We start from the raw sequence: 27,907 nt of genomic DNA on the forward strand, positions 1-27,907 counted from the left end.
GGAGGTGCCTTGCTTGTTTGGTTCATTTTAAGATGCAAGGCACCCTAGCCCTAAAAATATCCCTGAACATCCATTTATACCCTGCTGGTGGGAGGAGTGGAGCTGCCCACTCCGGGGTGGGAAGGTGAGCCCAAGAACCTCTGGTCGTCCTCAGTGCTGCCTGTGGTCATGGTCATGCACTGTCCTTCTTCAGCCTCTAGGGCCCCATGGGACAAGGTCACGCAGGTCGCGAACTCTTCTACAGGTGACTCAGAAGGGGAAACCTGCAGATCCCATCATTCCTCCATGTGAATGACATTGGGAGATGCAAAGACTAAGCACTTGCCTGCTAGCCCCGATTGAAATTCAAACCCATCCGGGAGCTTCCCAGGAGAAACCCTGGTGATCTGCTCCTGGCAAGATTACAGCCAAAAAATCCTTAGGGGGCAGTTGTGTCCTCGTCGCATGGAGGTAGATGAGTTCATCTGACTATGAAGTTAAATAAGACCCAACAAATTAGAGAAGAGCTACCTGCCCTTGTGCACTTGGGGGTCCCTCAAACCCTCATGGAAACAGGTACAGAGGATCTGTCAAATGTCCCAGAGGGAACAAACTTAAATGGCAAAGAATTAGCTCAGCAGGCTAATACTCAATGTGATCTTCCTCTGCCGAATGGCTTGTAATAGCGGGCACTGGGATACGGTGTGAATAGCGAGCAGGAAGTCCAATGGAGACTTTGGTTATTTGGAAATGCTGTCAACTGGAACAGAGCTGAGCCCACGTTGTCCTCAGGTACTGCTGTGGGATGGGGGAGGCTGAAGACCTCGCTTTTCATTTGGGCCCATTCTCTTCCCTGCTATTTCCCTCCTTCCCCTGGAGAATACGAGCATGTGTGCTTCCTACTGCAGTGGGCTGTTAAGAAGGAAAAACAAAACCAAATAGAAGGCTGTTGGCAGGTGGTCCCTCTGTTTGCTTCAAATAAATACAACAGGACAGCAGGCTCTGCTCCCAGGGCCAATGAGGACATAGAGGACAAACAGGCGTTGTGAACGAGGCAGGATCTTGAGGACCATCTATTCCAACTGCCTCATTTTGCATCAGTGGAAACAGAGGCTCGGAGATGCCAAGGGACGCTCCAAAGCCAACGTGGCTGGAGCCAAAACAGGGAGTGGAAGCCAGTTAGACAGTGACCCTCCCACCTGCCCACTGTGGCCTTGGGAAAGGATCTTTTCAGAGTCACTTTTAGGGGGAAGTAAGTGCTAAGAGCTAAGTCCATGTTATCTCCCAATGATAGTCACACCCAAGCAACCCAAACACCCAGGGCTCCCAGCACCTAATGTCCTGTCAGAGAGGCCCTTTAGCAGCAAAAAGAATGAATCCCTGGGGCAGGGCAAGGGGTGGTGCTGGCAGGGCGTTCAGAGACCTAGTGAGCTGCAGCAAGAGAGCTTGAAAGAGCAAAGTCCTGCAGGAATTGTTTCGTGAAGTTTGCAAAGAGAGATGACAAGTAGGCTCTAGATGCTAGGAAAAAAGAGGGTCCCCACCTCTAGGCACCCACACAGAATAAATAACAACTGTTCCTTTTCATCAAAAGCGCCAGTCTTTCTGCATGGAAGCAATTAGTCCCAAGGACTAATGAACCGTGTGAGCACCAGTCTCTACTACCCTGAGGCCAGAAGAACTAGATGGTGCCCGATGGCCACTATCAACTGCTTTGACAGGGCTCATATGAGAAGAGTCTTGTGGAACAGAACTGTGAAAAGACCAGTCTTACTGATTGGTTAGGAATATGGTGGAAGTTCCAAGACTGTAGCCTCAGTCACCCTTCAGGTCTGCAAATGAACTCACCCCTGTGGCTTCAGTTTCAGCCAAACAACAGCCAGGTCTATAAGGGGCGCAGTCACACTCGGGAGGCATGCACACCTTACAGTAATCAACCATTTAAGATCAAAAGGGTAACCTTTAACCAAAGGCAAGGGTCAGAAAGGCTAGGAAAGAAGGAGGAATGGAAACAGGAAACAGCCGTAGGAAGTGAGATCAGTGCTGTTACACTGTGAGGATTACAGTGAATGAGGTGAAACAAAACACGTGTGAATCGCTGAATGGAAAATTGATCTGCTCTGTAAACCTTCATCCAATTCACGATAAAAAAAAATGTTTTAAAGCCCAGTCTTTCTCAGGAACTCTGGCCCTTGGCTGAATGTCCTTGTTCTGTTTGCTACTCCCAATGCAACTGAAGTGCCTCAGATATCCATACTCGTGTATATGGTGGCGCACAGGAGCGCTCATAGTCTAGTGGTTGCTTATTGGGCTGCAAATCCCAGGGTTAACAGTTTCAAAGCACCAGCCACTCCATGGAGAAAGACAGGGCTTTCTCCTCCTGTAAAGAGTTCCAGTCTGAGAGACCCACAGGGGCAGTTCTACCTTGCCCTATGAGGTCACTATAAATGAACAGCAACGCGATGGCATGGGTTGGCTTTTGTGGTTAGAGTAGAGCAGACGGGAAACGTGATAAAAATGGCTTATTGGTTATCCAACACCTTGATGGAACGACTTGCTGCACCTGGCCCCTCAAGACCATGGTCTCAAGGAGCATCAAGGTCAATTGTCCTATCCAAGTTCACAGAGACAAGGTTCTGCACCCAACTTTGGTGAGTAACTACTGGGTCTTCAACGCTCTTGAATGGCCATCTCAGATGCAACAACTGGCTTTCCCCATGCAGAGCAAGTGAAGGATGAAGGACATCAAAGATTCATGCAAACAATTAGTCCAAAGGTCTAGGGAGCCACATGACCCTCGGGAGGCCAAGAAAACTAGATGGTGCCCAGCAACCGCTACATGCCACAACAGAAGGTCCTGAGCAGAGCGGGAGCCACACAGGGAACAAAACTAAATGGTTTTAAGTGACCCACCTTTCTGGTCTGATAAAGACTAGTACAACCCCTGACATGATGGCCATTGGACACCCTTCAAGCCTGGAAGTGACCTCACCTCCTTGCAGGCCAACAACACTCAGTCTTCTACGGTGAACAGTAGCATCAAGGGGTGGGGGAGCTCAGGAGGCAGGGAAGAAGGATGGGATGGGAATGGGAGCACCTGGAGGGAAGAGTGCTATGGCATTATGGGGATTGCCAACAATGGCACAGAGAAAATTGAGGAAAAAATTGTCGACTGGAGAACGAACTTGCACTATACACTTCCACCCAAATCACAACACGATGTTATCAACATGATGTGTCTGAGACAATTGATGTATGGATAGTTAGTCATAAGAGCTGTAAGAGCTCCCAATGAAGTGATCTTTAGAAAAGGTGATAAATAAAACTCAGCTTATAAAATGAAAAACAATCACATACACACGCACAGTTGCTGTGCAGTGAACTCTGACACTCGGTGACTGCATACCACAGTACACCTGTGAGCGCTAGCTGGTTTTCCTGAAGTAGATTGCCACGGCTATTTTTTATTCCCCAGTGAGGCATCTCTGGGTGGATTTGAACTTGAAAGCTTTTGACTAGCAGCTGAACGCATTAGCTGTTTGCACCACCCGGGGCCTCTTGAAGAGCCTTTAGGGAGAGTGTGAACTCCCCCCTATTTCACCTGCATACCCTGGGAGGTGGGATTCCGGCAGTGTCAGGAGGGCTGTTCCTGGTTCCCCTGCAGACACAACGGTGAGAGTGTGGCAATCAGACGTAATAGCACAACGAGGGCTGTATTGATGCTTTCACAGTAGTGTGTTAATGAGTGTTAAAACTGACATTGCAAATACAGCGTTCTTGATGTTTAAAATTACAACTCTGAAACAAGCCATGCTGTTAAAACACACAAATACCAGTTAAGCCTTCAAGTAGATAACATGAAGCCCGTACAAGATCACCGCTATCCCAAAGTGCATAACAAATACTTCTTTGTGAAAAGAGGTGAGAATTAACAGGTAGTTCAATGATTGGAGTAATAAGATAAGTAGAAATAACTGATCCAAATATTAAACACCCATTACTACCCCACTGAGCTCCAGACTGGCTCGGCATTACAACATGCCCCTCATCGGTAGCAAACCCAGGAATTTCAGGGGTCTGGCAGGGAAAAAACAACACAACCTATAACCAGTGTGCATCTGTGCAAATGATGTGGTGTCACTTCTGCAAATGATGTGGTGTCACTTCTTAGTCTAGCACTTTCAAAATGCTCATCGTTTAAACAGAGGGGCGGTGGTGGCGGGGTGTGGCCCTTATATGTGTCCCACAGTCATTGAAATTAACCAACTTCACATGTTGGGGGTGAAGTCGTCCTCCAGCCAGCTGCAGGGAATCAGTGATCCCCAGCTTCTGCTGTATCCGTTGAAATAAAGTCAGTTTCTAGGTCAGCCCGGTGGCCAGTGACGACATCGCACACTGATCATCTTCATTCCAGAAACAGCAGAAAATGAACTTGGCTTTCCCTACTTGGCATCAGGGATGAGAGGGCGCTGCTACCCCGGGTCCATGGAACACCCCATTGAGAGCGCTGGTGACTGTCCCATCTTGGTGGTGGGGTGGGGAGAGGAGGAAGATGATGTCTCCCTGGGTCACGGAACCGTTTCCATTCTTTGCCAGGAGAAACTCCCCAGAGCCGCGCCACCAGCCTGGCTCTCTCTCCTTTGTCTCTGAAACCACCTCTTGGACAACTGGATGCTATCTGGCCAGGCGCAGGCTCAAAAGCGACTACAGTTCCAGGTTGGGCAAAGCCATCTTTTATGCGAGTATACACATGGACAAGAGATGTTTAAAAAGTCTCTAAAGCACTTTGGGATTCTCCCAATGAAAGGCACCAAATAAATGCAAGTCATTCCCAAACTGAAATGCCAAGCTTTCTCTCTCTCTCTCTCTCTCTCTCTCTCTCTCTCTCTCTCTCTCTCTCTCTCTCTCTCTCTCTCTCTCTCTCTCTCTCTCTCTCTGTCTCTCTCTCTCTCTCTCAAGCACGCACGCGCGCAAAGGGTCACTGCCAGCCGCACCCCCTTTCTGTGTGGTCAAACCTGTTTCTTTAGAAAACTGCTCACAAGAGGGACCAAGCTCATCCACCTCTTTCCTCACTTCCATTTCCTCCAACTTCGAAGTCAGTGACTGACAAGATCATCAACCCTGGCGAGTGGGACAGCCCTCGGGAGCCTGTCCCATCCCCTGCCTTCAGGCCAGTCAGAGATGGCGGGGGAAATGCTCTGCCTCATCATGATGGAAACAGCAACCAAAGCCAAGTGTTCTGGGTGCAAATCCTGGAAAAAATCAATCCTGGTGTTTGGTTTCCGACACCTCTGTGTCATCTCACCTCTCCGGGTGGTGCTGAGGAAGACGCACAGACCATCAGGCACCCGGGATCACTCCCTCCCCACTCCCCTGGAGGCTCCCTTCTGATGGAAGCATCTGAACCGGAAGTCAAGGGAATGAGTGACTGGTGTGCTCATCCAACAAACCGTCTGTGCAGTAGTAGCCATGGCAACTACCCAGCCACACAGCCCTCTGACAAGATTCTCACCACGTGCCTGTCAGCCATGGATCCTCTTCACCCAACTGGGATGCAAAAGCGATCGAATGTGGGAAGGTTTGGGTCAAAAGCCTGCCTGACCCCAACACTCCAATCCCTGGATTCCACAGCCTTTCCAAAGACAGATCAATGATGGAAGTGAACGATGGATGCCATCCAAGGATGTAGAAGATGAGGTCGAGAAGAATGACAAACGGACCTACCTGTCCCTTCACTATTTTAGGCGCTAAATAACAGCAGATAAGGAAGAAGGGAATTTTGAAGACGGAAATGGCTCTCTCCCTTCCACACAAGCCTAGACACATACATCACAGACCACGTTACACTTGGTGGCACTTGAGAGAGTCATCGTTGTCTGCCTTACAAGTCTCTTCCTTTCTCCTGGTCTCTAACATCACCACCACCATCCCCAACACACACACACACACACACACACACACACACACACCAATCAAAGCCAGTGGGATGGACATCAAAACTGGAGGGCTCTCCTGGGTCCGCCAAAAAGCCTTTATGTCTTTTGAGTTCACACTCCCAGGCCACCAGGTCTCCATGGCCCAACAGGCACTCTGGGACACTCGTAGCAGCATAAGGAACACACTAGAACCCACGTGACCTAAACAACATCACCTTGGGTAAAGGTGCTCTGGGGGTGGGTCTTTCAGAGTAGGCAACAGAGGCTTTCCGCTACTGCCCCTGCCAGCAATTCCACGAAGACAGTACAACAGCAAACTTTGTTTAGCCAAGAAAGACAACAGAACCTTATTCCTAAACATTTAGAAAAAATACATTTTTAAACATGCTATTATCTAAGATCCTGTGGATCCCAACAGTCAGATCCCTTGGTGCATGGGGTTGCCACGAGTTGGGGGTGGGGTGGCCACTCAGTGGTATCTAAGGACAACAGTATCTAAGACACAGCAACATTTGCTCAAATGGCCCGGCCTCAGGGCCTCACCCAGAGATGGGCTCTGTGGTCACTCTAGGGAAGAGAGAGGCCCCGAGAGAAAAGGCTCAGCAAAGGGCAGAGCTCTGCACGAAGCATCTTGGGGTCAGGCCTGTGGTTAGCTGAACCCCGTTCCTAGGCATCTGTCCTTGGGAAAGAACCAAAAGCAACCTTCGCTGCACACTTAACTGAGCCACACTTCCTAAAGGGAAGGCGACTTGGACAAGGTGCCGATCTAGCTGCATGCGTCATTCTCAAGGTGGTCTGTACACCCCTGCGAGCCGCCCAGCTCCAGATTCCTTCGCAGTCGTGAGGTGTGCTTCGCTGCCCAATCTCTTGGTTTGCGATGGAAACTACGTCCTGCAGCAACGGCTATAAGAAGCAAGATCTGGCGTGCCCGGGACGGTGAGCTACATCTCCACAGCTCCTGGCTGACCTCACTCATAGGTTTCTATTGGACAGTTTTTTTTTGGGGGGGGGGGTGTACAACTCACATGACAACCTCAGAAACAAGAACACAAACAACTCACAGACGGTGCTTGGACCGGGAGTGCTAGAATCGTGTACACAATGAACAGGGCAAAAAGAATTGCATTCTGGGTGGTACTCATCTGGCAGAAAGGTGAACACAATAAGCCCACAGGCTAAGGACCACCCACGAGCGCCGTTTCATTGAAAGGTGCAAAGGCCTGGCGTCAGACACACCATCCTCTTAAAAAGCAATTCTAAACACTGGCAAAGCAACCTGGGGTGCGTGTAGCCCAGGCATCTCTCCCCCTTGGGCGCGGGCCTCCTTACGGCGATGCCACCCTGGCTGGCAAAGTGCTCGAACCGTGGTGCCTGCGGCACAAGAGGCATCCGCCATGTAGGACTGAGAACGACCAGCAGTCCGCCCGGCTAATGTAGGGAACCATCCAGGCTTAGCTCACTCGGCGAGCTCCGGCTCATGTTCGTCAGGCTTGCCATGAGGGACTTAACTTTATGGGCATAGTAGTCCCTCAGATTGATGGACGGGACCTCCTTCATTCCATCTCCAAAGTCACAGCTGCGCATGGCACTCTCCAGCTGCTTTTGGCGCCGGTAAAAGTGGGAGAACTTGTTGAAGATCAAGGTGATGGGCAGAACGACCACTAAGATGCCAGCCAAGATGCAGGCTGAGGCCGTCAGCTTTCCTGCCGTGGTTCCCGGGACCACATCCCCGTAGCCCACGGTGGTCATACTGACAGTGGCCCACCACCAGCAGGCGGGGATGGTGGCCAGGTCCTCGTTCTCCTCCTTTTCGATGGTGTAGGCCACCACGGAGAAGATGGAGATCCCGACGGAGAGGTACAGTAAGAGCAACCCTACTTCTTTGTAGCTGTATTTCAACGTGGCCCCTAGGGACCGGAGGCCCGTGGAGTGCCTGGCCAGCTTCAAGATGCGGAAGATCCGCATGAGCCTCAGGACCTGGGCCACCCGGCCCAGGTTGGCCAAGGTAGGTGTGCTCTCCACCACCAGGTTCACCACCAGAGTGATGTAAAAGGGGACAATGGACATGAGGTCAATAAGGTTTAGCGCGTTCTTAAAGAACTTCAGGAAGTCCGGGGCCACGGCAAAGCGGGCCACCAGTTCGAAAGTGAACCAGGCAATGCCAAAGTGCTCCACGATTTCAAACCTGGGGTCCTCGCTAGGGTGGCCCTGGCTGTCCGGGATCTGGAAGTCCGGCAGGCTGTTGAGGCACATGGTGATGATGGAGCCCAGCACCACCAGGATGGACAGGACGCTGAAGACCCTGCTCAGGACCGAGTAGCCGGGGTTGTCCAGCGCCAGCCACAGCTGCCTGCGGAAGTTGCCCAGGGGCTGCCCCTCAAACTTGGAGGCGTCGTTGTAGAAGGCTAGGATCTCGTCGAAGGAGGACGTGGTGCTCTCCTGGTCACTCTGGTCATCCCACTTCTCCTGTTCGGGCTCCACTTTGCGGCCGTGGTAGCTGTAGCTGCAGCAGGAGTCGATGAAGAACTCGTTGATGCCCCAGTACTCGATCTCCTGGCTGAAGGAGAAGACGCACAGCTCGGCCATGACGTGCAGCTTGCCGGTGTGGTAGAAGTGCAGCACGTAGGGGAAGAGCTCCGGGTTGCGGTCGAAGTAGAACTCGCGCTGGACGTCGTCATAGTCGTCGCAGAGCTCCAGGACGGCCTCGCGTGAGTGGCACAGCAGCAGGCGGCCCAGGCGCGTCTCCGGGAAGCGCAGTAGCGTGCGCGAGCGCAGTTTCCTCTTGAAGCCGCCCACGTTGATGCGGATCTCGCCATCCTCGACGGCGCTGCCCTCCGACACGTCCCACAGGTTCTGGCCGGTCATGCTGGCGAGGCCCGGCTGCAGGGATGGGGCTAGGGCACTACACCTGCAAGCGGAGAAAGCGGGGCGGTGTGAGCCCGGGGCACCCGGCGCTCGCCACCCCTGTCTGTGCCCCCCAACCGTCTCTGGGGGAGAGGGGCGGCCCTCTCCGGAGGGGGGGTTCCAGGTGCTGACACCGGGTTGGAAGGTGGGGTTCAGCCCCCTTCCAAAGGAAGGAGTGGAAAGGGGGAGAGTGCTCCTACTAGAAAGGTCACGACCCCACCCTCCAGGCCGGGGGGTGGGGTGGGGTGGGCCGGGAGGGTTGCGGGGGTGAGGTGAGGGAGTTTCTGCTGTGGGATCACAACCCGCCGGTTCGGAAAGCCCTGAGGCTGCGCGCTGCCCTGGTCGGGGGCGGACCCAGAAGGCGCCCCCGCCCGCTCGCCGCAGCCAGGCGGGACCCGCGCCGCGATGCGCACCGGCTGCGCTGGCGGGAGACGGGGGCGCCGAGCGGGGGAGGGGGCAGGGAGAATCATCGCTGGGCTCTGGAACCCCCGGCTGCGGGGCAGGGGGCCCGCCTGACGTCTCCCGCGTCCACCCACCACGACTCGAGCCCCCGCGATCCCCGCGCCTGGGCCTCCTGGCCCGACTGGCGCGGTGCCCTGGGGCCGCGTGCGCCGCGCCTCCCCCCCAGCTCCCACCCCCGGCGGAGCTGCCCGGGCGCGCCCTGCGCGTTCCGGGAGCGCTTACCTGGAAGCTCGGGGGCCCGCGACTGAGGCCGGCGGGAAACTTCCCCGGCCCGCTGGCGGGCATCGCGGCGACTGGCTAGCTGGGCGGGTGAGCGCGGCGGCGAGTGTGGGTGCGCCCGGTCGGCTGGCGGGCGGGGTCCGCGGGGCGTCTCCTCCTGCGCCCGGCCGGGGATGCTGCCGCCGCCGCCCGCAGTGGCCGGAGACTCACAGGTGGCTGCGTGGCCCGGACGCGCGCCGAGCTCCCTCTCTCCCAGGCCGCGGAGAGGGCCCAGAGCCCGCGCCGCCGGCACCGGCGGGAGCCGAGCTCGGGCGCCCAGGCGCGGTGGTGCTGAAAGGACAGCTCCACGCGCGGCAGCCCGGGGCGCGGCCGCCGCCCCAGACTCCGGAGAGGCTGCTGCCGCCGCCGCTGCCGAGGCTCCTCTGCGCTCCTCTGGCACGTCACGGAGACCCCCCTTGCGCCCCCGGTTCCGTGAGGGAACGACACCTTTCCCAACCTCTCTGTTCCCCCACCCTTGACAGCTGTTATTGCTACCACCCCCGGGGCTCAGGCAGGGAGTTGCCTCCGGTGACCTTTCCCCGCTGGGTCTCTGGGCCGCTGGGTGACAGACTGGGAAGGAAGGGTGGGTTGTGCAGACAGGGAGGAGGGGAGCACCAGACGAGAAGAACTTGGGGTTTCCCCTTCCAGGGACTTGAGGAAAAGTTTCCTGCAGCCCCAGGGCTGGTGGTGTTGGGGACAGGAGGCAGCAGGAGGCCAGGGAAGCCGGAGGTCAGGCCCAGCTTAGCTGGCTGGGGGCGGGAGCGCCAGCGCCACCAACGAAGTGGGAGGGAGTCACGGAGTTCTGTTCCGGAGCTCTGTGTGGGCGCCATGTGGATAGGCCGGTGTGATGTGCAGGCTGCGGGGGAGTGCGTGGAGGTGTGTGTGTGTGTGTGTGTGTGTGTGTGTGTGTAGTCTAAGGACAGAAAGACCATTCAATGTCTGGTGTACAGTGATGATTAGCATGGTGTGGCAGCGATGGGAGGAGGCCTGCAATGGGTCCCTTGTTGGGAGGGCACTTGGACAAGGGTTGGTGCCGTGTGTGTGTGGAAGAGGACTCTGTCAGCTGTGCGTGCAGGACAGGGCCTGACCACAGTGCAGTACTCTATACTAGATACTCGCACGCACTGACCCTGGTGTGCGTGTGTGTATCTAGAGTGTCAACTGTGTGCCTGTGGACACCATGGAGTGTGTTCAGCGGAAGTGTCCTCACCACCTGTGTCCTCATTCCCAAGGAGACTTGCGACCTACACCTGAACTCTCAGTTGCCTGCGCTTGTCCCCAAGACTGTGCTTTAGGGCTGTGCTGATGCCGAGAATCGGAACCAGGGTCCCTATGGAGCCCTCCTGGGTTTTGCGTCCCCTTGGCAGGGAAATGCCAAGCAGTGTGGGGTGTATGAGCTCAGCTGGCAGCTAGTGGGCTGCATTCATGGAAAACTGTGACCTGTGGGTGGCTTAGATCGGCGGAGCAGTGGCCCTAGATCAGCAGAGCAGTGGCCCAGGCTTTTGTGGGAAGCATATCCCTTTTTGATAAGGCCTTGCAACGCCATCTGTATCTGTGTGGCTCTGGAGCAGTGGTTCTCAACCTTCCTAATGTCACGACCCTTTAATGCAGTTCCTCATGTTGTGGTGACGACCCCCCCAACCTTAACATTATTTTCATTGCTACTTCATAATTGTCATTTTGCTACTGTTATGAATTGGGCGACCCCTATGAAAGGGACATTGGATCCCCAAAGGGGTCGCAACCCACAGGTTGAGAACTACTGATCTAGAGGATGGTAGATCCCCTGTAGTGTCTGCAAGGGTCCTTGATTTGACTTCATGGGAAGGGGGAGGGCCCCCAATCAAGCAGTGAGGCCAGGAAGGAGAGAGCAGCCAGGCCTGCATAAGCTCCCTTTCTCTCGGGGTTCAGGGTATGGATGTGAAAGAGAACGGAAAGGAGAAAGAAAGAGTGGTTCTTTACATATTTGTTGTCTCTGTCTCACCTCTACATCTTTTGAGGCCTGTGTTTTGCCAAAACACGCTCATTCCCTCCAGGCTCAGTCTGCTGGATCGATGGTGTGAAGTCAATAGGATCTCCACACCTGGATGGTTGCAGTCTGGGGACCCGTGAGTCTCCTGTGCCCATTGGGAGTGCTGCTTAGAGAGCGCCAGCCCTTGCAGAGGGTGTGTGCCTGTGCTTGCCTGTGTTAGTTCTCTCTCTCTCTCTCTCTCTCTCTCTCTCTCTCTCTCTCTCTCTCTCTCTCTCTCTCTCTCTCCCTCTCTCTCTCTCCTCTCTCTCTCTCTGGAACACACGCATGTATTCCCTTCTTGATCCCTTGCCAGCCTCCTCACCACTTCTGGGGTGACGTGTCCCTGCTGCAGGTGCCCTGTGCAGCAGCACCTGGGGGCAGGCTTCGGGATCTCCATGGTCTCTCCACCCCCTGCCTCTTTTCACCGTGACTGCAGTGGCTGCCTGATTTCTGGCCATTCTGAGACTTCCAGTCAGGCTCCTTTCTGCATGGCTGCCACATGGCTGTGTGGTTTCCAATGCCTGCCCACCCTTCCCAGCCTCTTCCCTTCCCCCTGCCCCAACCCCTGCCTCTCCTCCTGGGGGAGCGTAGTGCATCAGCCACATTTTCCTGCTGCCTCTGCAGGGTCCCCAACACAGCTCTCATCCCTCCTACCAAAAGCCCTTGGATTTGAGACCGGCAGGCATTGTCCTCCCTCCCAGCCTGCCTGCCTCCTTCTGTGCTGTTTTTGTTCTGGCTCACTCCTCCTTCCTCTGTGGTCCTGGCAGATCCCGCCCATGGAGGCAGAGCTCCTCCTGTCTCTGGGTTCTCTCTGTTTCCCCCACGCCCACCGCCACCTCACCTGAAGACAACCTGAGTGCCTGAGGCGCTCCACCCTCTCCATCCGGGTGCCAGCGACTACCCTGCCCCTCCCTCTCAGCTCTGACCCCAGCTCCTGCCACCCCCACTCCAGCTTTCACCCTTCCTCCCACTCTCCCATTCCTTGCCCCCAGCCCCAGCAGAGCCAGCAGCTCCCCACCTCCACCCACTCAACTAGGCTGAATCCCCAGTGTCTACATCTGCCCTTTGTGAGTTTTTCCCTTGAGGCTGATGCTGGGAATAAGCCCCTGTGCCTGACTCTCTTTGGACAGAAAAGTGAACTTGGAGTCCTCCGGGAGAAACCTGGGTTTGGGGCCCATCAATTATTTCTTGGAAAGGCTGAGGCAGAAGCTCTGTCGGTCTGACAGATGCCTTTGCGGAGGGTTAAGTGTATGTGACAGGCTGAGCCACTTGTTTATTTCCTAGTGACTGCGCCGAAGAGAAACGGAGCCGTCTCTCTCCTTCTGTACCCAGGAAGCTGGCTGTGCTTCTGGTCTATTTAGAGGGCTGTGCCCTGATCTTAAAATACAGCCACCTGCTCCAGGCGCCTGTGGAGGCCTTCCCCTGGGCTGGGGGAACCTGCTGGGATGGAAGATTGGGGAAAGACACCCTGGGATGGAGAAACAGGGGCCCTGGGCGGTGGCCCAGATCTCTGCACCTGGGCCCCTATTATCTCTGCCTCCTCTGCCAGCCCTGATCTAGGCTGAGCCCACACATCCCCTGGTGGGAGAGGGGGCTGCATCCTGACTTGGCTGAGGGAGCCAGGCTGCCTGACCTACATACCCCTTGCTGGGAAGAGCTCAGTCCCTTCTCTGGGGGCGTGGGCACAGGGGTGCCTGCATCACTGTGTCGGTGGAGTGGGCTGTTTATCTCTATGCACTCTGCCCCCTCACCACTCGCCCTCCCATCACAGCCAACCAGATTCGACCACATTCCCTGTGAAGACCCTTCAATATGTTCCCATTGTGATGTGAATGAATCCAGCACTTTGCACAAGACCTTCAGAGACTTCCCCCTGTTCCTCTCCCCCCTCAGCATCATTCCCAGGCCCATTGTCTTAACTACTCACTCTGGGCCTCCCTCCTGACAGCATCCCATGGCAGGCTCCCTCTTGTCTCTCAGATCCCACTTTAAATGTCACCTTCACCTGATGGCCAAATATCACATTTCAGCATTTATATTAAGTAGTTGTTGAATGCATGATTGCATGGTGGATGAATGCAGGAACAAATGAAGCTCCAATGGCTAGTGTAAGTTCCTCTGGGCCATCCAGGGCCTTGGTCCCCCTTCTTCCTGTTCCTGGTGAACCCAGAGGAAGCTGGAGGGAATGAGATGACAGGTTCTGGGGGGCACTTCTGAGTAATAGATTGGTCTAGTGACCCTCACCTCTAACTGCCCATTAGAATCACGTGGGAACCATTTCAGCATGCCAAGTCTTCTAGATGCCTTGAACCTCACCCCAGACCAATGAATCCTGAATGTCTGGTGCACGGATGGGCAGCGATGTTAGGCTGAAGTTGCCTAGGAGATTCCTATGTGGTGCCCAGGAAGAGAGCTCCGGCAGCCTGCCTCTGGGGTGTGGATTCAGAGCTGTGTGCAGAAGCTGGGTCTAACTCACTTGCTGACAGCACTTCGGGGTGCCATGCCTGCCCAGAGTCAACCATTAACCAGTTGACCAGAGCAGAATCTGACTCGCGGTGACCTCCTGCATGGCAGGCAAGAACGGTGCTCCACGGAGCTTTCAATGTCTGGTGTTTGGGAAGCAAATTTCCAGGCCTTTCTTCCAAAGGAGCTCTGGGTGGCCCTCTAGTCTTTCCTGCAGCCCAGGACCCATCAGCAGCAGGCACCAGGCCCTAACTCATCGCGGAGGGTTGTGGGAGCTGCGTAAGGAATGAGGTCATCATATTTTCGTTCATCGTGCTGTTGAGTCTGTTGCTTTGGAGCTGATTCCAACTCGTTGACGCCCCATGATGGCGCGATGTCATTGTCACCCGCCGCTCTCCCATCCCAGATGCCCCAAAGGGGCCCTTGTGTCTGCCCCTTTCTCTTTGAGAGGTTCATGAGGAGTCCACACAATTTCTCTCCCTCCTTTGGTTCTTCCTTATGTTGCCGGGGCAGGGGGCGTGAGGGCCAGGAGGCAGCAGCACTAGCAGCAGGGAGCTCCAGCTGTTGAGGCACAGAGAAGGTGCTGGAGGCTGGACCAGCCTGCTGGAGCTGAGGGACACCGGGGAGGGAGAATCGGAGCTTTGGGAAGGTGGGAATGGGGAAGGGGGGAGGTGAAATCTTGGAGAAGGGCAATTTGAGAGAAAACTTGAGGGACAAAAGATTTGAAGACGTCTTGCATTTCCTAATTGTTTCCTCCTGTGGTGGTGGCCATCCATCCTCACTTGGCCTTTGCAGTGTTTCCAGGTACTGGGTTGAATTTTCATATTCAAGTCCTTGACTAGGCCAGCAGCATTATCTCCAGGGACCCCTGCCTGGGAAGAGAGGAAAGATGCTTCTGAAGGGCTTCCTGGGAACGCTCGAGAACCGCCCTGGGACCCTCAATAGAAAGGGACCAGGTCCTGCAGCTGGCCTGCAGAGCCAGCGTCCCTGAGGGGTTGATGCCATTGAGGTCCCACCTCTTATCCCTCCTTATTCCAAGGCCCTTTTCCAAGAGCAGATCTCCCCACGGACACTGCTCCCTTGGGGGCCTTCACGTCATTCCTGCCAACACTCTGGGCCCAAGCTGGAATGATTTCGAGACTGATTACATGCAGGCTTAAGGACATCCCGAGGTAAATGAGGGGGAGGACCACATGGATGGCCTGGTAGAGGGCCCTCCCATGGTCATTATCTCCTGTCCCAGGCCTGTGACATTGGCCTGAGGTTTGCCCTCTGATTTCTGTCTTCTCCTGACCCTCCTCTGGGTGGTGGACAGGAGGGTTGAAATCCTGGGGTTCTCCCCTACACACACACTCACACATACACACACACAGTTCAAGGGGATACCCAGCACCAGCAGACAGTTCACCCTAAGGACTTTGGGAACCAAGGCACCTCAGCCACCATCCACTCTGGCGGAGTAAAGAAGCGGAGGGCGACGCTAGTCATCACAGTGACGGAGGAAGGGCAGCGGCTGATGTATGTGCCCTGGAGCTAGTCTGAGTCCCACTCCAGCTGTCTAGTCATTTTTCCTTGGGCAAAAATAGTACCCTCACCAAGCATCATTTTCATCACCATGAAAACCTAGGATGGTCCCTGAATTGTAAGGTTGCTGTGAGGACCGAAACAAAACATAGGAGAGTTTGTAGCGAATGCTTAACATCCTAACCATTCCGAGGACCAATTACTGAGTGTTTACCATCTACTCGACCTCGTGCTGAGCTTTCTGTTTATTTCTTGGCCTCACCTCTATGCTATGATTCTCCTTATTTTTACCAATGACCATTAAATGGGGTGTTCAGACTCAAGTATGCCTCTCTGTCTACAAAGCCTGACCTTCAACTCTCTCCAGCCAGGGCAGGATGGGTCGTCTGGGAGGAAACAACCCCCAACTTCCAGTGACTTCACCTGTGAACGCTTACGTGTCAAGATGGTGAGACTTTGTCTCCTGAACTTGGGACATGTTATCAGGAGGGAATGGTCCCAGGGAAAAGACCAGATACTTGGTACAGCGGAAGGTCTGCCAGGAAGAACACCATAGGTGGGATGGACCATGGGCTGAAACATAGGAACATTGGTGAGGATGGCGCAGGCCCGCAGGGCGCTCCAGCAGTGTCCCAATGCTGGTGTGACACCATGCACCCGCCTGCACTTCAGTGCCTGGAGGTTGCTGCAGAGTGGGACCCCGGGTGAGTCCTCAGTCTGGCTAATGGCCAAGGGGTGTGGAGGCCGAACCCTAGTGTGCAGAGGGTCAGGTGAGGCAGGCTCCTCTCATCCAGGGACCTCGCTCTAAAACCACTTCCCTCCCCCGCCCTTGACCTCTACTCCTCCCCTAGGGTGGAAACTTGGGAACTCTCACAGAGGAAGCGTCCTTTTCCGCCTGACCTGGCCTTCCTTTACCATGGCCAGCTGTCCGCCCAAGGACACAAGCCCAGCTCCCAAGCCACCTCTAACTCGCAGGTGTTCACAGCCCGTGCACCCAGGCCTTGCTTGTCTCTGTGAAAGTCTCATCCACCCACTCCTCCACCCATCAGTCGCCCATCGATCCATCCATCCATCTATCCATCCACCCACCCACCCATCCCACACCCTGGATGTGGCTGTGGGCTCCTGTTTCCATGGTTACTTCCAGGGACTTTGTCTGCTCTGGGCTTGCGGGAAGATTCTCCAGCTCTTGGCTGCTCCCTGTGACATTCTTGCAGCAGGAATCAAACAAACCCCATTCACTCCTGGGGCCCTGCCCATCCTAAGCTCTCCTTACCCATCCCCCACCCCCACCCACCCGGGCTGCACAAGGTGAGGCGGTGGCCCATCAAGGTGGCCAGCTTTCTGGATTGAAATGCACTTCAACGCTCTCAAGCATTGAAACAAAGAGGCTCTGGAAAGGAGACCCTAAAGAAAGGGGGTTTCCAGAGGAAATGCCCAGAGGGTCGCCTTTTGTAATAATGCTCACTGCCAGCAGAGTCCATTCTGACTTATTGCCCTGGTGGCATAGTGAGTCCCTCACTGGGATGCCAGCCACAAGGTCAGGAGTTCAAATATCACCAGCCCTACAGTGGGGGGAAATGAGACTTTCTACTCCCATAGATATCTACAGACTAAGAAACCCACAGAGGCAATTAGTTCTCCTCTGTCCTGGAGGGCAGCTATGTATTGAGCACTTATGATAAGCCCTGAACTGCTGTAGGGAGGAGCCCTGGTGACAGAGTAGAGTCCTTGTTGGGCTACCAGTCACAAGGTCAACAGTTCAAATCCTCCAGCCACTTCTCTCCCGGGGATCAAGATGAAGTAGTCTGCTACCATCAGGATTTGTACAGCCTTGGAAAGCCGGTGTGAGGGGTTGGGGAGTTCTACTCTCTAGTGTAGTGTGACTATGAAGCAGAATAGCATCACTGCTCCTGGTTGTGTGCTTGGTTTGGTAGGCAGGCTTTAACAGGTATGAGCAGGGCACTCCTAGAGGGTCATGCAATGGCTTGATTTGTGAACAGTCCACCAAATATGTGTTGAAATGCCAACCCCTAAACCTGAATGTGAAACGGGCTTTTCTCTTTTGCTATTTTAACGAGGCATCTCCAAGTAAGGTAGGTCCTCAACTGATTCACGGGTGAGTTACAAAAAGAGCAGGACAGACAGAGACCCAGACCCAGGGGAAAGACCGACACACGTAGTAGATGGACCGACAGACCCAGGAACATCCAGGAATGCTGGCTGCCAGTAGCCAATGTGAAGAAGACTTGGCACGTTTTAATCATGGTACTGGTGATGAATACACAAAGTATCGTAGACTTCCGGAGAACAAATAGATTTGTCTTGCAAGAAGGACCACCAGACCGCTCTTTAGAAACGAGGATGGCAAGACCTCGTCTCACGCACCTTAGACACTTAATCAGGAGAGACCAGTCCCTGATGGAGGCTATTGTGACAGTTACATAATCTCCTGTCACCTTAGAAAGGGGTGGAGTCTAACCTGTCAATTAGGTCACAGCTCGATGACCTCATTTGGAGGTGCCATGGAGATAAATAACTCACTGGAGGCAAGACACGCAGACACTGCTTGTCTTCCTGCTGACAAGCCATATGGAGCTGCACTGATAGAGCCAGAGCCCCAGAGCTGGAGGAGCCACGTAGAGACCCTCACCAGCGCTGAAATGCTTACATCACCACTGGATCCAGAAGACTTTCCCCCCACCAGCCTGTGATCTTCCTGTATTCGGCATGATTGCATGGGTTCCATGAGTCTGAAGAGGACTTGATAGATTGGTATCAGACATAAGGGACAATATTGTACTTATGGACTTGATCTGCACTGGGCTGGGATGTTTTCTCAATTTACAATTGCTCTTATACATAAAGTCCTTTCTTATCCACATGTGAATATCTATGAATTTGTTTCTCCAGTCAACCCAGGCTAGCACAGTCATCATGCTTGGTAAAGAGGAGGGGCATCGAAAAGTTGGAAGATGCCCCAGGAGGTGAATTGACATAGCGGCTAGACCAATAGGCTCAAACACAACAGGGGTTGTGAGGCTGGCGCAGGACCGGGAAGCCTTCCGTCTGCTGCGCTAAGCGATGGCAATGGCATGACCGCATCTTACAGCAACAGTAGTTGGAGCAGACAAAGAAGGACCGCTCCTTAAAGCCGGGGCCCTGGAGTTCAGGCTGTAGCTGCCTCAACGGTGAGAAATACATTTCTTCAAAGCCACCTATTGTGATATTGTGTTAGCGTAGCACTAGGTCCCGAAGACAAGAACATGCTATGATTTTCTGAGGGGAAATGGGGTCGACGGAGTGATAGGTTCAAGGAGGGAGAGCTAACCAAGGACAGACCTAGGGGCACAATGAACAGGGAACAGGCTGTGTTCTCCAGCTCTGTGCATGCACTGTCCTCCCACCCAGGGGTCCGGAAGGTGCCCCATGTTCATTTCTTCATGAAAGGTGGCTCCTGAGTACCTCTCCAGCACTCGACCCCACTCTGGGATCTAAAGCACCCGCATGTGAGAAACACCCCCTTTCCACACTGGCCTTTTGGGAGCAACTTTCTGTTGCCAAGAAGCTTGGGTGGGTCACAATCTGAAGTAGTTTATTGTGCCTACTTTGCCGATAAACACATGTGGGGTTAATTGAAGGGTGGGGGGGGGCGGGATAATTAGCTTAGTAGGCCTCGCCTTTCTAGTTCTCAGGTCTCTTGCTTTCTGATGGTCAGACCAGGGTGCAGCTGCCTTAGCCAGTTCCCTGCTTCAGCTGACATGGCTCACTTCCTGCAAGACATCCCTGAGGAGAAGCCGCATGGACCTACCCTGATGCAGCCCTGGGTGGTGGAGAAGCCATGTGGAGACTTCTGCCAACACTGAGATTCTGATACACTTACTGATACAGCTTTCCTCCTGCAGTCGGTGTCATAGTGTGTGTTTTGTGAGCTGGAGGAGGACTTTGTGGATTGGTGTCAGACATATGGGTTAATGTTGGACTTGTGGGCTTGGGCAGCAAGGGGTTGGGATGTTTTCTTGATGTGCACTTACCCTTTATATAAAACTCTCCCTTATACATATGAGTTTCTGTGGATTTGTTTCTCTAATGTACGCAGACTAACACACAATCCTTCTCAGGAAGGGCCTCTGACCCTGGCCACCCTGAGATGCACTGTCCGTGGCCTCTAGAAGCTTCCCCAAGCCAGAGCCAAGCTGCAGCTTGTCCTCAGAGGGCTTTGGGAGGGTGGGAAGGTGCAATCCCATCAGAGAAACCCAGCTGAGGGAAGACACAAGATGTTCCCCGCGAGCGACAGAAAACCAATTCACACTCTTCCCTGCAGCCAAAAAATTAAGCTAATTTTTCATTTCTCTGCTTACGTGTAGCTCAACTAAACATAGGCATCTAGGAATGCAAACAATGACTAGGTTTTCTTAATTTAGGGCAGTCTTAATTACATCTTGCTAAAATGACAAGAGACTCTGGGTATTTTTATCCAGGTTGAGCACGAGGGGGGTGCGCAAGAGGTGAGGTGGGGAACATCAAACAGCTCCTCCCCTGGCCATCCCAGGTCTGCCCACAAGGGAAAGCATCCCGCGAGAGATGGGGGAATCCTCCCCCAGACTTCTTCATTTCCTTGCTCTTATTTTTTTTTTTATTGGAAATGAGTTACTGAAGGAGCCACTGAATGATGGAAATGGCTGCTGAGCTTGGCGTGCATTGGAAGGTTGAGAAGAGAGCCTGGTGATCTGCTTCTTGACCATTCATCCAGGAACAACCTGATGGGAGAGGGGGGTGATGGGGGAGGGGTGATGGGGGAGGGCTGTTCTACCCTGACGCCCACAGGGGCTTCAGGATTTAGAATTGGCTCAACAGTAATTGGTAAGTTCCCTAATTTGGACTAATTTTAACTAATTGGGCCTAGAAAGGAGAAGTCCTAATCACAGTTCCCTGGGGGGTGGGCAGAGGAGGTGGGGAGGTGTGCGGAAATCACAACACTATGTCTTAGAGAAATTCAGATTTTTCCAACCATTCTTGGAACAAATCCACACATTAACAAACGGAAATCAGTGATGTCTGAGGTAGAATCTTAAAGTGCTTACCATTCACCCACATCCAGTCCCCCTCTCCCTCGGGGCACATGGGAGAATTGTATTTCCTTTCTCCCTCTGAGTTTGGAAGAACTTGTCCCGGCCAATGGGCTGTGGCATTCTCTTTCTCTGCCGTGAAAGAACCGACTAAGATGATGGTGTCACAGATCAAAGCAGCTTGGGTCACTGAGAGACTACACGGAGCACAACTGCCCCTGGGCCACCTAAATCTTAAGGTGTGTGTGTGTGTGTGTGTGTGTGTGTGTGTGTGTGTGTGTGAAGGAGAGAGACAGACAGACAGACTTTGGCTAGGGTTTATCACTGAGATTTGAGGACTGATTTCCCAAAGCAGAGTCTCTCCTATTTTGATGAACATAAGTAATACCTTTCTGGCAATCATTGTACAATAAAATCACATTATTTTAATTATTTTATATTAGATTACTTTGGAATTCCAAAAATCATCAATCAGTTTAGTCTGGAACATGAAATTGACTTTTGCTGGGTCTAAACAACATTTTTCGAGAACATATTTAACCTACTTAAGCAAAACATGTCTTAAGAGGAAGGCCTTTCAATTCACCCAAATTCCAAGGTCGGGGCAATGGCAGCTCATCAAATCAAAAGCGGTCAGAATGGGAGCTGGACTGCGTTCCCCAGGGGCTTGCCAGTGTGGGCGGCTTGGCCAGTGGGAAACACAGACGTTGAGAAGATGGCGTGTCTGAAGGAGTGAAGACGTGTTGCTGCAGGATGTGCTGTCCTGTCAGTAAGCCCTCTCATGCCAGCCGCTGCAAGAAGTCAGTGCCTCACAGCTCAAATATGACCAAAGATTGTTTTTCGGAGCTTGTTTGTGACAAGCCAGGGGCAAGGCTGGAAGATGGGTGTGGTGGCCGCTCTTGTCTGGATCTAGAACTGGTGCACACGTGTCCACTGGTGTTCGTTCGTCAGACCCTTCCCGAACACCTGTACTTGCAAGGGGGGTTGGGAACTGCATCTAGTTTGTGGTCAGGAGGAAAGGGGACACGTTTTGATCATTATCCACCCAGTTTGTGTCACAGGAGAACTCCATCCATCCTTCAATGTTGGGTTCGAGAGTGATTTCAGAGAGAGCCACAAGTAGACTTAGCCTGCTATGGATTACACTCGTAAGTGGTAGTTGCTGAGTAGGGTTTTGCCTGATGCACGGTTTGCTACTTCTCAGATTTTAATAATCACCATAGACCCGAGCCACAGGCCCACCAGCACTGGGATTGCCAAATGCTTGGACTTATCATAGGCAAACTCATTGAATAGCATTGCAGAGCCCAAGAGAAATGGTGGGAACAGCTCTGACATCAAAATGACAACTTCAAGAAAGAAGGAGATCTTCAGGATAGCTTGTCCACCTCAGACCATCAAACAAATGCAAGACCTTGAGGATGGACTAAACTGAAGATGCCTACACGAACTCACACAGAAGGTTGCAAGCGGGCATTTAGGCCAATTAGCATTTACGCATTAAATTAGCATTTAAGCCTGTCTTCATAGCTATATTATTATCTTGGTTTTAAGAAATAAGACTCTCTTTCGCATAGAGTGAGGACCTCTATGATAAACATGCTTGAGCAAGTGGGAAGTTGTGACCCTCCTCTCACTGAGAACAGCTTCCTGAAACACAAGTGCTACTGTGAGACTTGCAATCAACTCAGCTTTGGAGTTGTTTATACAAGCTCATTGCTCCCAGGAACTTAAGAAATGCACAGGACGTTCCCTGCAGGGGGCCGGAGGGAAGGGCTTTAGGTGCATTCAGTTCTGCCATTGGAGGGTCTTGGGGCCGACAAGTGCTTAGGGCAGAGAAGCATTGTTAGAAGGGGTATTAACAGTGGGGATTATTTGAAACTCCAATCACATTGGAGGTCCCACTTAGTGGCTGATGAGTTTGCTGCCTAGAGGAAAGAGGTTAAAGTGGAGTGGAGTCGGGGTTTATCTATTGAATTGATAACAGGCACAAATATCTTCCTATGTTGGGGCAGGAGGAGCTGCTTCAGCAAAGCATCTCAAAGGAGCCATAGAACACAGCTTGGGTAAACAAGAAGCACTCGAATCAATCCTTGTGGGAGAAAGTTCAGCAAATTTTAGACAAAAGTGGCTGACCAATTTCAGACCTGATCTTAAACTGGTGGGGCTCCTGAATTCCCTCTGTTGGTGTGGCTGGTGTGAATTGAATTCTGTTCCCACAATCTGTCAACCTGCGAAGGGGTGGAGCCTAGCCTGTCAATCAGGTGGCAGCTTGATGATCTCATTTGGAGGCCCGAAGGAGTTAAAAATAGCTCACTGCAGGCCAGACACACTCTTTCTCTGCTTTGTCTTTTTGCTGACAAGCCACATGGGGCTGTGCTGATAGAGCCAGAGCCCTGGAGCTGGAGGAGCCACATGGAAACCTGCAGCAGTGCTAAGATGCTTCTACCACCACTGGATCCACAAGACTTTCTACCCAGTGGCCTGTGATCTTCCTGCATTCGGCATCATTGCATGTGTTGCGTGAGTCTGAAGAGGAATTTATAGATTGGTATTGGACATATGGGCTACTATTGGACTTATGGACTTGGTCTGCCCTGGGCTGGGATGTTTTCTCAATATACAATTACTCTTTATATAAAACTCCTTCTTCTATACAAATGAATGCATCTCTGGATTTGTTTCTCTAGTCAACCCAGACTAACACAATAGTATTAGGACCTACCTTACTCCAGTGTGACCCCAAATTGACCTGATAACATCTTCAAAGACTCTACTTCCAAAGAGAATGACATCCATAGGTGTAGGGGTTGTAACTTTTAACATATCTTTTTGTGTGGGGAACCCTGATTTCAGGTTTATATCCTTCAGAAATGTAAGGTGGTACATTGGGGTCTTATAAGAAACCCAGTTTACACTATTTTGTTTTGAAAGCCTTAGGAAACAAATATCATGACTAGTAAAACCCCAGGAAGGAAAGTGACATTATAGAACCTTTTGCCAGCAAGGTTGAATAATAGAATTCAGACTGCGGTAGCCAGCATGTTTTTGAGGCCAAAGGATTTACGATAGTTTGGTTTTGTGTGAACGTGGCTGGCCGAGGTTCTCAGGGTTTGGCTGTTAACATCAAGTCATACCACATGGCCTGACCTAACACAATGTAATCACAGCAATCCAGTGTAGGACCGGGGTAGGATGCAACACCTTTTCAGGTCACAGCCCCGATGCTATCAGTTGGAAGAATGTTTTCTCAGGACTGTGGCCTGCTTTCAATGTAAGCAGATGCTGTGGGAAAGCTTTCTGACTTTTTGCTGCATCTGGCTCATCAAGCTCCAGTTCTTTGGACTTGAGCCAACAGCATGTCCTATTGCCTGGAAGTTGTCAGCAGCCTACCATCTGACCTTGGATTCATTTGCTTCTGCAGCCACCAACCTCTGGTCTTCCTGCTGATCTTGGGTTCATCAGTCCTTGCAGCTATATGAGTCAGGAGAAGCTTCCAGCCTGACATCTGAGCCACAAACTTGGAATCTGCCTGGACTTGCTCACTTCTACAACTGCAAGGGACCTTTTCTTGATACAAAAGTTTCTCTATATATACATACAGAAACATCACTGGTTTTGCTTCTCCAGTGAAGCCAGACATGTCCATCTAAGAAACAAGATAGGTAGGAGAGCAGCTCCTTTAGTCCATTTAGAGACACACACCCCCCCCCCCCGATCCACCTAGAACTTCTGCTGAAAACGAATCCCCGATTTGATAATAAGTAGTGATGTTGGCTACACACAAGGTACATCTCAGATCCCATCAGGAGGGAGGCTGGTCACCTCCAGGGTGCCTTGCTTGAGCTCTGGAGTAAGCGTCATGTCTCTTGCATTTATGGCAAGGCGTAGCATTTTAGTGATGGTGAAACTTCATCTCACAGACTTTGGACATGTTGTCAGGGGAGAAGAGTCCCGAGAGAAGGGCATCGTGCTTGGTAAAGTAACAGGGCAGCACACAGGGAGAAGACCTTGGACGAGATGAGGGGTACTTACATGACAACAGACCAGTGCAACATCCTTGCGCCATCCATCCAGGAAACCCATCTCTGTTATTCTTCAAAGGGTTGATAATTAAATGGGCTTCTGTTTCTTATTCATTTCTTTTTCTTATTTTGTTCTCTTTTTTTTACTTTTTGTTGTGTCTTAGGGGAAAGTTCATAGAGCAGAGCATAATGTTTACATTCAACCATTTATACACGTTTTATTTCCACGTGTGCATTTCAAGTCCCCTCGACTTATTATGTATGACTCATCCCACTTCTCCCTGATGTTTCCTATTCACTACTTAAATATTTTTAAAACTGGTTTCACTGTTGTTTTGTTGTGTATGGACCCCTGGTGGGGCGTGGTTATACACTGGGCGGTGATCCACAGGGTTGGCCAATCAAACCCACCAGCGACTCTGCAGAGGGAAAGATGGGCTTTCCATCCCCTAAACAGTTTCAGCCTCGGAGAGTTACAGGGGGCGGTGCTTCTACCCTTTCCTGTAGGGACCCTCAGAGTTGGCACGGACTGGATGGCAGTAAGAAAGGGTGGTCTACTATAGTCTTATCCATTTTTCAAGCCACAGTTGGTACTTGTGCTTCACTGTCTTTCAGCATTGCGAAATAAAAACCCATTAGATCTGTTGGCAATCTCCTATTTGTTCCTCATTGGTAACCTAGTTCAAAGTACCATGAGAACACTCAAGTTTATGTGGAATATGCCTAAAAGCACATTAATTTTTCACATCTAAATGGATATGGCTAAGAGCTAATTGAAAATAAGCCTCATCTAAGTATTAAAGCCAGGCAGCCATCCTTTGGGGAGGAGATGGAGATGCTGTGTTAGTACTCAATTCATTGTAATAATGAAATGTTGTAAACAATATGCTGCTAAAATTATTTCTCCAGTCTTAGTTCCTTGCAGTGGAGCAAATCTTTTATCTAATGAGGGATAAATTATTAAGTAAGAAGAAGTACTTGGAGTTGCGTCTCCCTTTTCTTCTTCCTCCTAGTACCTGTTCCATTTGTGAATGACTGCGTTTTGGTAAGGGTGTGTGTATGTGTCCGTGTGCGTAGGGCACATTCATTGAAGATGAGGTAAGATGTGACAGGAATGGTAGGAAAGAGCACTCAGAATCCAATTACAGGTGGTTAGCAAAAGGGAGAGTGAGAAATATAATTGGCGTGTTTCCTTAAACCATTCCACTCAATGAGTGACAACTTGGTTGTTCATCTATTTCTTTATCCACATACTCACTCCTTGAGACATACATGTCTGGCTCTCAAAAAGAGCGTTTGATCTGGATAAAACGTGTTCTGCCTCCTCTCCCCTTCCTTCGTGTGAAATAGATTTAACAAAGACATACCTTACTGTGTGCCCATGAAACACATCTCTGGGAGCAAGACAGACAAGTAAAAGGGACAGGGTCGCAGGATAGGTAAGATCCACCTGTTAGGGGTGTGCCTAAAATAAGAGGAGCAACCACGAAAATGTCCCAATAACAGCTGAGTTGATTCTGATTCATGGCGACCCCATGTGCGCAGAGTAGAACTGTGCTCTGTAGGCTTTTCCGTGCCATGATGTTGCAGAAACATATCACCAGGTATTTCTTCTTGAGGGGCTCCTAAGTGTGCCTAGCCAGCCCCTCAGTTGTTAGTCAAGTGTATAGCCATTTGTGCCACCCTGGGACTCCATGGATACCTGGGGTTCCTACTCCAAAGGTCAATTCCTATCTGCATCTCTCATGACTTCCAAGACCAGTTGGAAGAGAGACCAGCATTCACAGCATCTTCACTGGGAGGGAGGCATTGGGCTTCCAGCTGCTCCTTGACCTTGGGACCCTCCCAGTTTTGAGTTGAGCTGAATTTGAATAGTTGCCCTGGAAGATCTTCCAAGCCCAGGTTAGCTGGCTTCTAATGTCGTGACCACAGTACTCCAACATCTCTGGGTCGATGTTTTTTTTTATTCCCCCACCCCTTCTAATAGCCCAAATTAGAAATAATGTGGAAAACTTAGGAATCACAAGTTCAAGGAAAATAAAAAGACTGATTCAATAGTTTTGTATCCTGACAAAAAAACCTGGTTGTGGGGCCTGAGTTGGTCCAGTTCTCTGCTCCTGGCTTCCTGCCTGTCTCCCTGGCCGAGGAAGGGCCCACTGAGGATGCTGGAGAAACACAAGCCTCTCTTCACCACTCAGTCTAGCCTCGACGGCATTTGCCAGACAAGGTGCAGGTGGTCGTCTTGAGCCGGAGGACAGCTGAGAGTGATTCAGGTGGGACCTAAAGGGAGTCCAAGCCCCAGATCCTACTGACCATGCTTCTCAAGACTCAAATGGAAACACATGGTTTGATACATGGGTTACCATAGGACAGAAAACCCAGCATGAGAAAATTCATGTTGCAGGGTGTTGTAACTGAATCCAAAATCGGATTTGGAGTTTTGCTATTAAAGCAGTTGATCAATGTGTAGAACTCTGGGTACCTGTTTGCATGAAGCAATGGGCACAAGGCCTTGTATTTGTTGGAGGGCACGAAGAAGACGCTGGTGGCATTGGTACCTTGTGGAGAGGGAGAAGCTGAAAGACAGATAGATTAACAGACCGTGGTAGATCCCTCATTGATCTCCCCTCTACCATCACCAAGCAGACACGAGCTTAGAAAGAAAGCCAAGCCCAAGGGGCTGGTTGCATATATGTGGAAAGGCACTTTGGGCTCATGGACAGATCCTTGCGTAGGGGTTGGGAGACCCCAGTCTTCTGCCTCATTCTGTGGCACTCAGCACAGCTTTTGTATGTCATGGGCTGGTGGTTTGAGAATCCTCCAGAGGTGGTACCTTTCGTCTCCCCAAATCTCGATCATTCTCCGGAGACATAACTAGCAGTGGATTCTCAAAGAGCTTCAGTCAGGTGGTTGGAGCTTCATAGGTGTGGTAATTAGGTTTGATAATTGTGCCAACTCAACCAATAGGAACAGTGGGTGGATTTTGATCAGGTCGCAGCTGGAATGGAGGGCAATTGAGATAAATGAAGACTCTGGAATCCCATCTCCCTCTTGCTTCCTGGTGATCAGACCAGCATACTGCTGCTTTAGCTAGTTCTCTGACTCAACCGGTGTGCTACATTGCCTGTAGGCCAAGCAAAACCCATGGATCGTGTTGCAAGAGCTTGAGGCTCCTTCGAGACCCGCTTCGACAAGCTGCTGGTACGTACATTGATTATGCTTGAAGCTGGAGGCTCCTGTCCGCATGTATCTATTGAGTCCAAGATCACATTGGGCCTG

General features: G+C 51.8%; 1 protein-coding gene across 1 annotated transcript; it reads right to left on the bottom strand.

The window, feature by feature from the left end:
* Nucleotides 1-7,340: 7,340 nt before the first annotated feature.
* Nucleotides 7,341-8,777, bottom strand: KCNS2 (potassium voltage-gated channel modifier subfamily S member 2). The gene has a single exon (XM_075550608.1). It carries the CDS (start codon nt 8,775-8,777, stop codon nt 7,341-7,343), a length of 1,437 nt encoding a protein of 478 aa, XP_075406723.1.
* Between the last annotated feature and the right edge of the window lie 19,130 nt (nt 8,778-27,907).

This window comes from Tenrec ecaudatus, chromosome 5, assembly GCF_050624435.1.
Source record: "Tenrec ecaudatus isolate mTenEca1 chromosome 5, mTenEca1.hap1, whole genome shotgun sequence".
Lineage (NCBI taxonomy): Eukaryota > Metazoa > Chordata > Mammalia > Afrosoricida > Tenrecidae > Tenrec > Tenrec ecaudatus.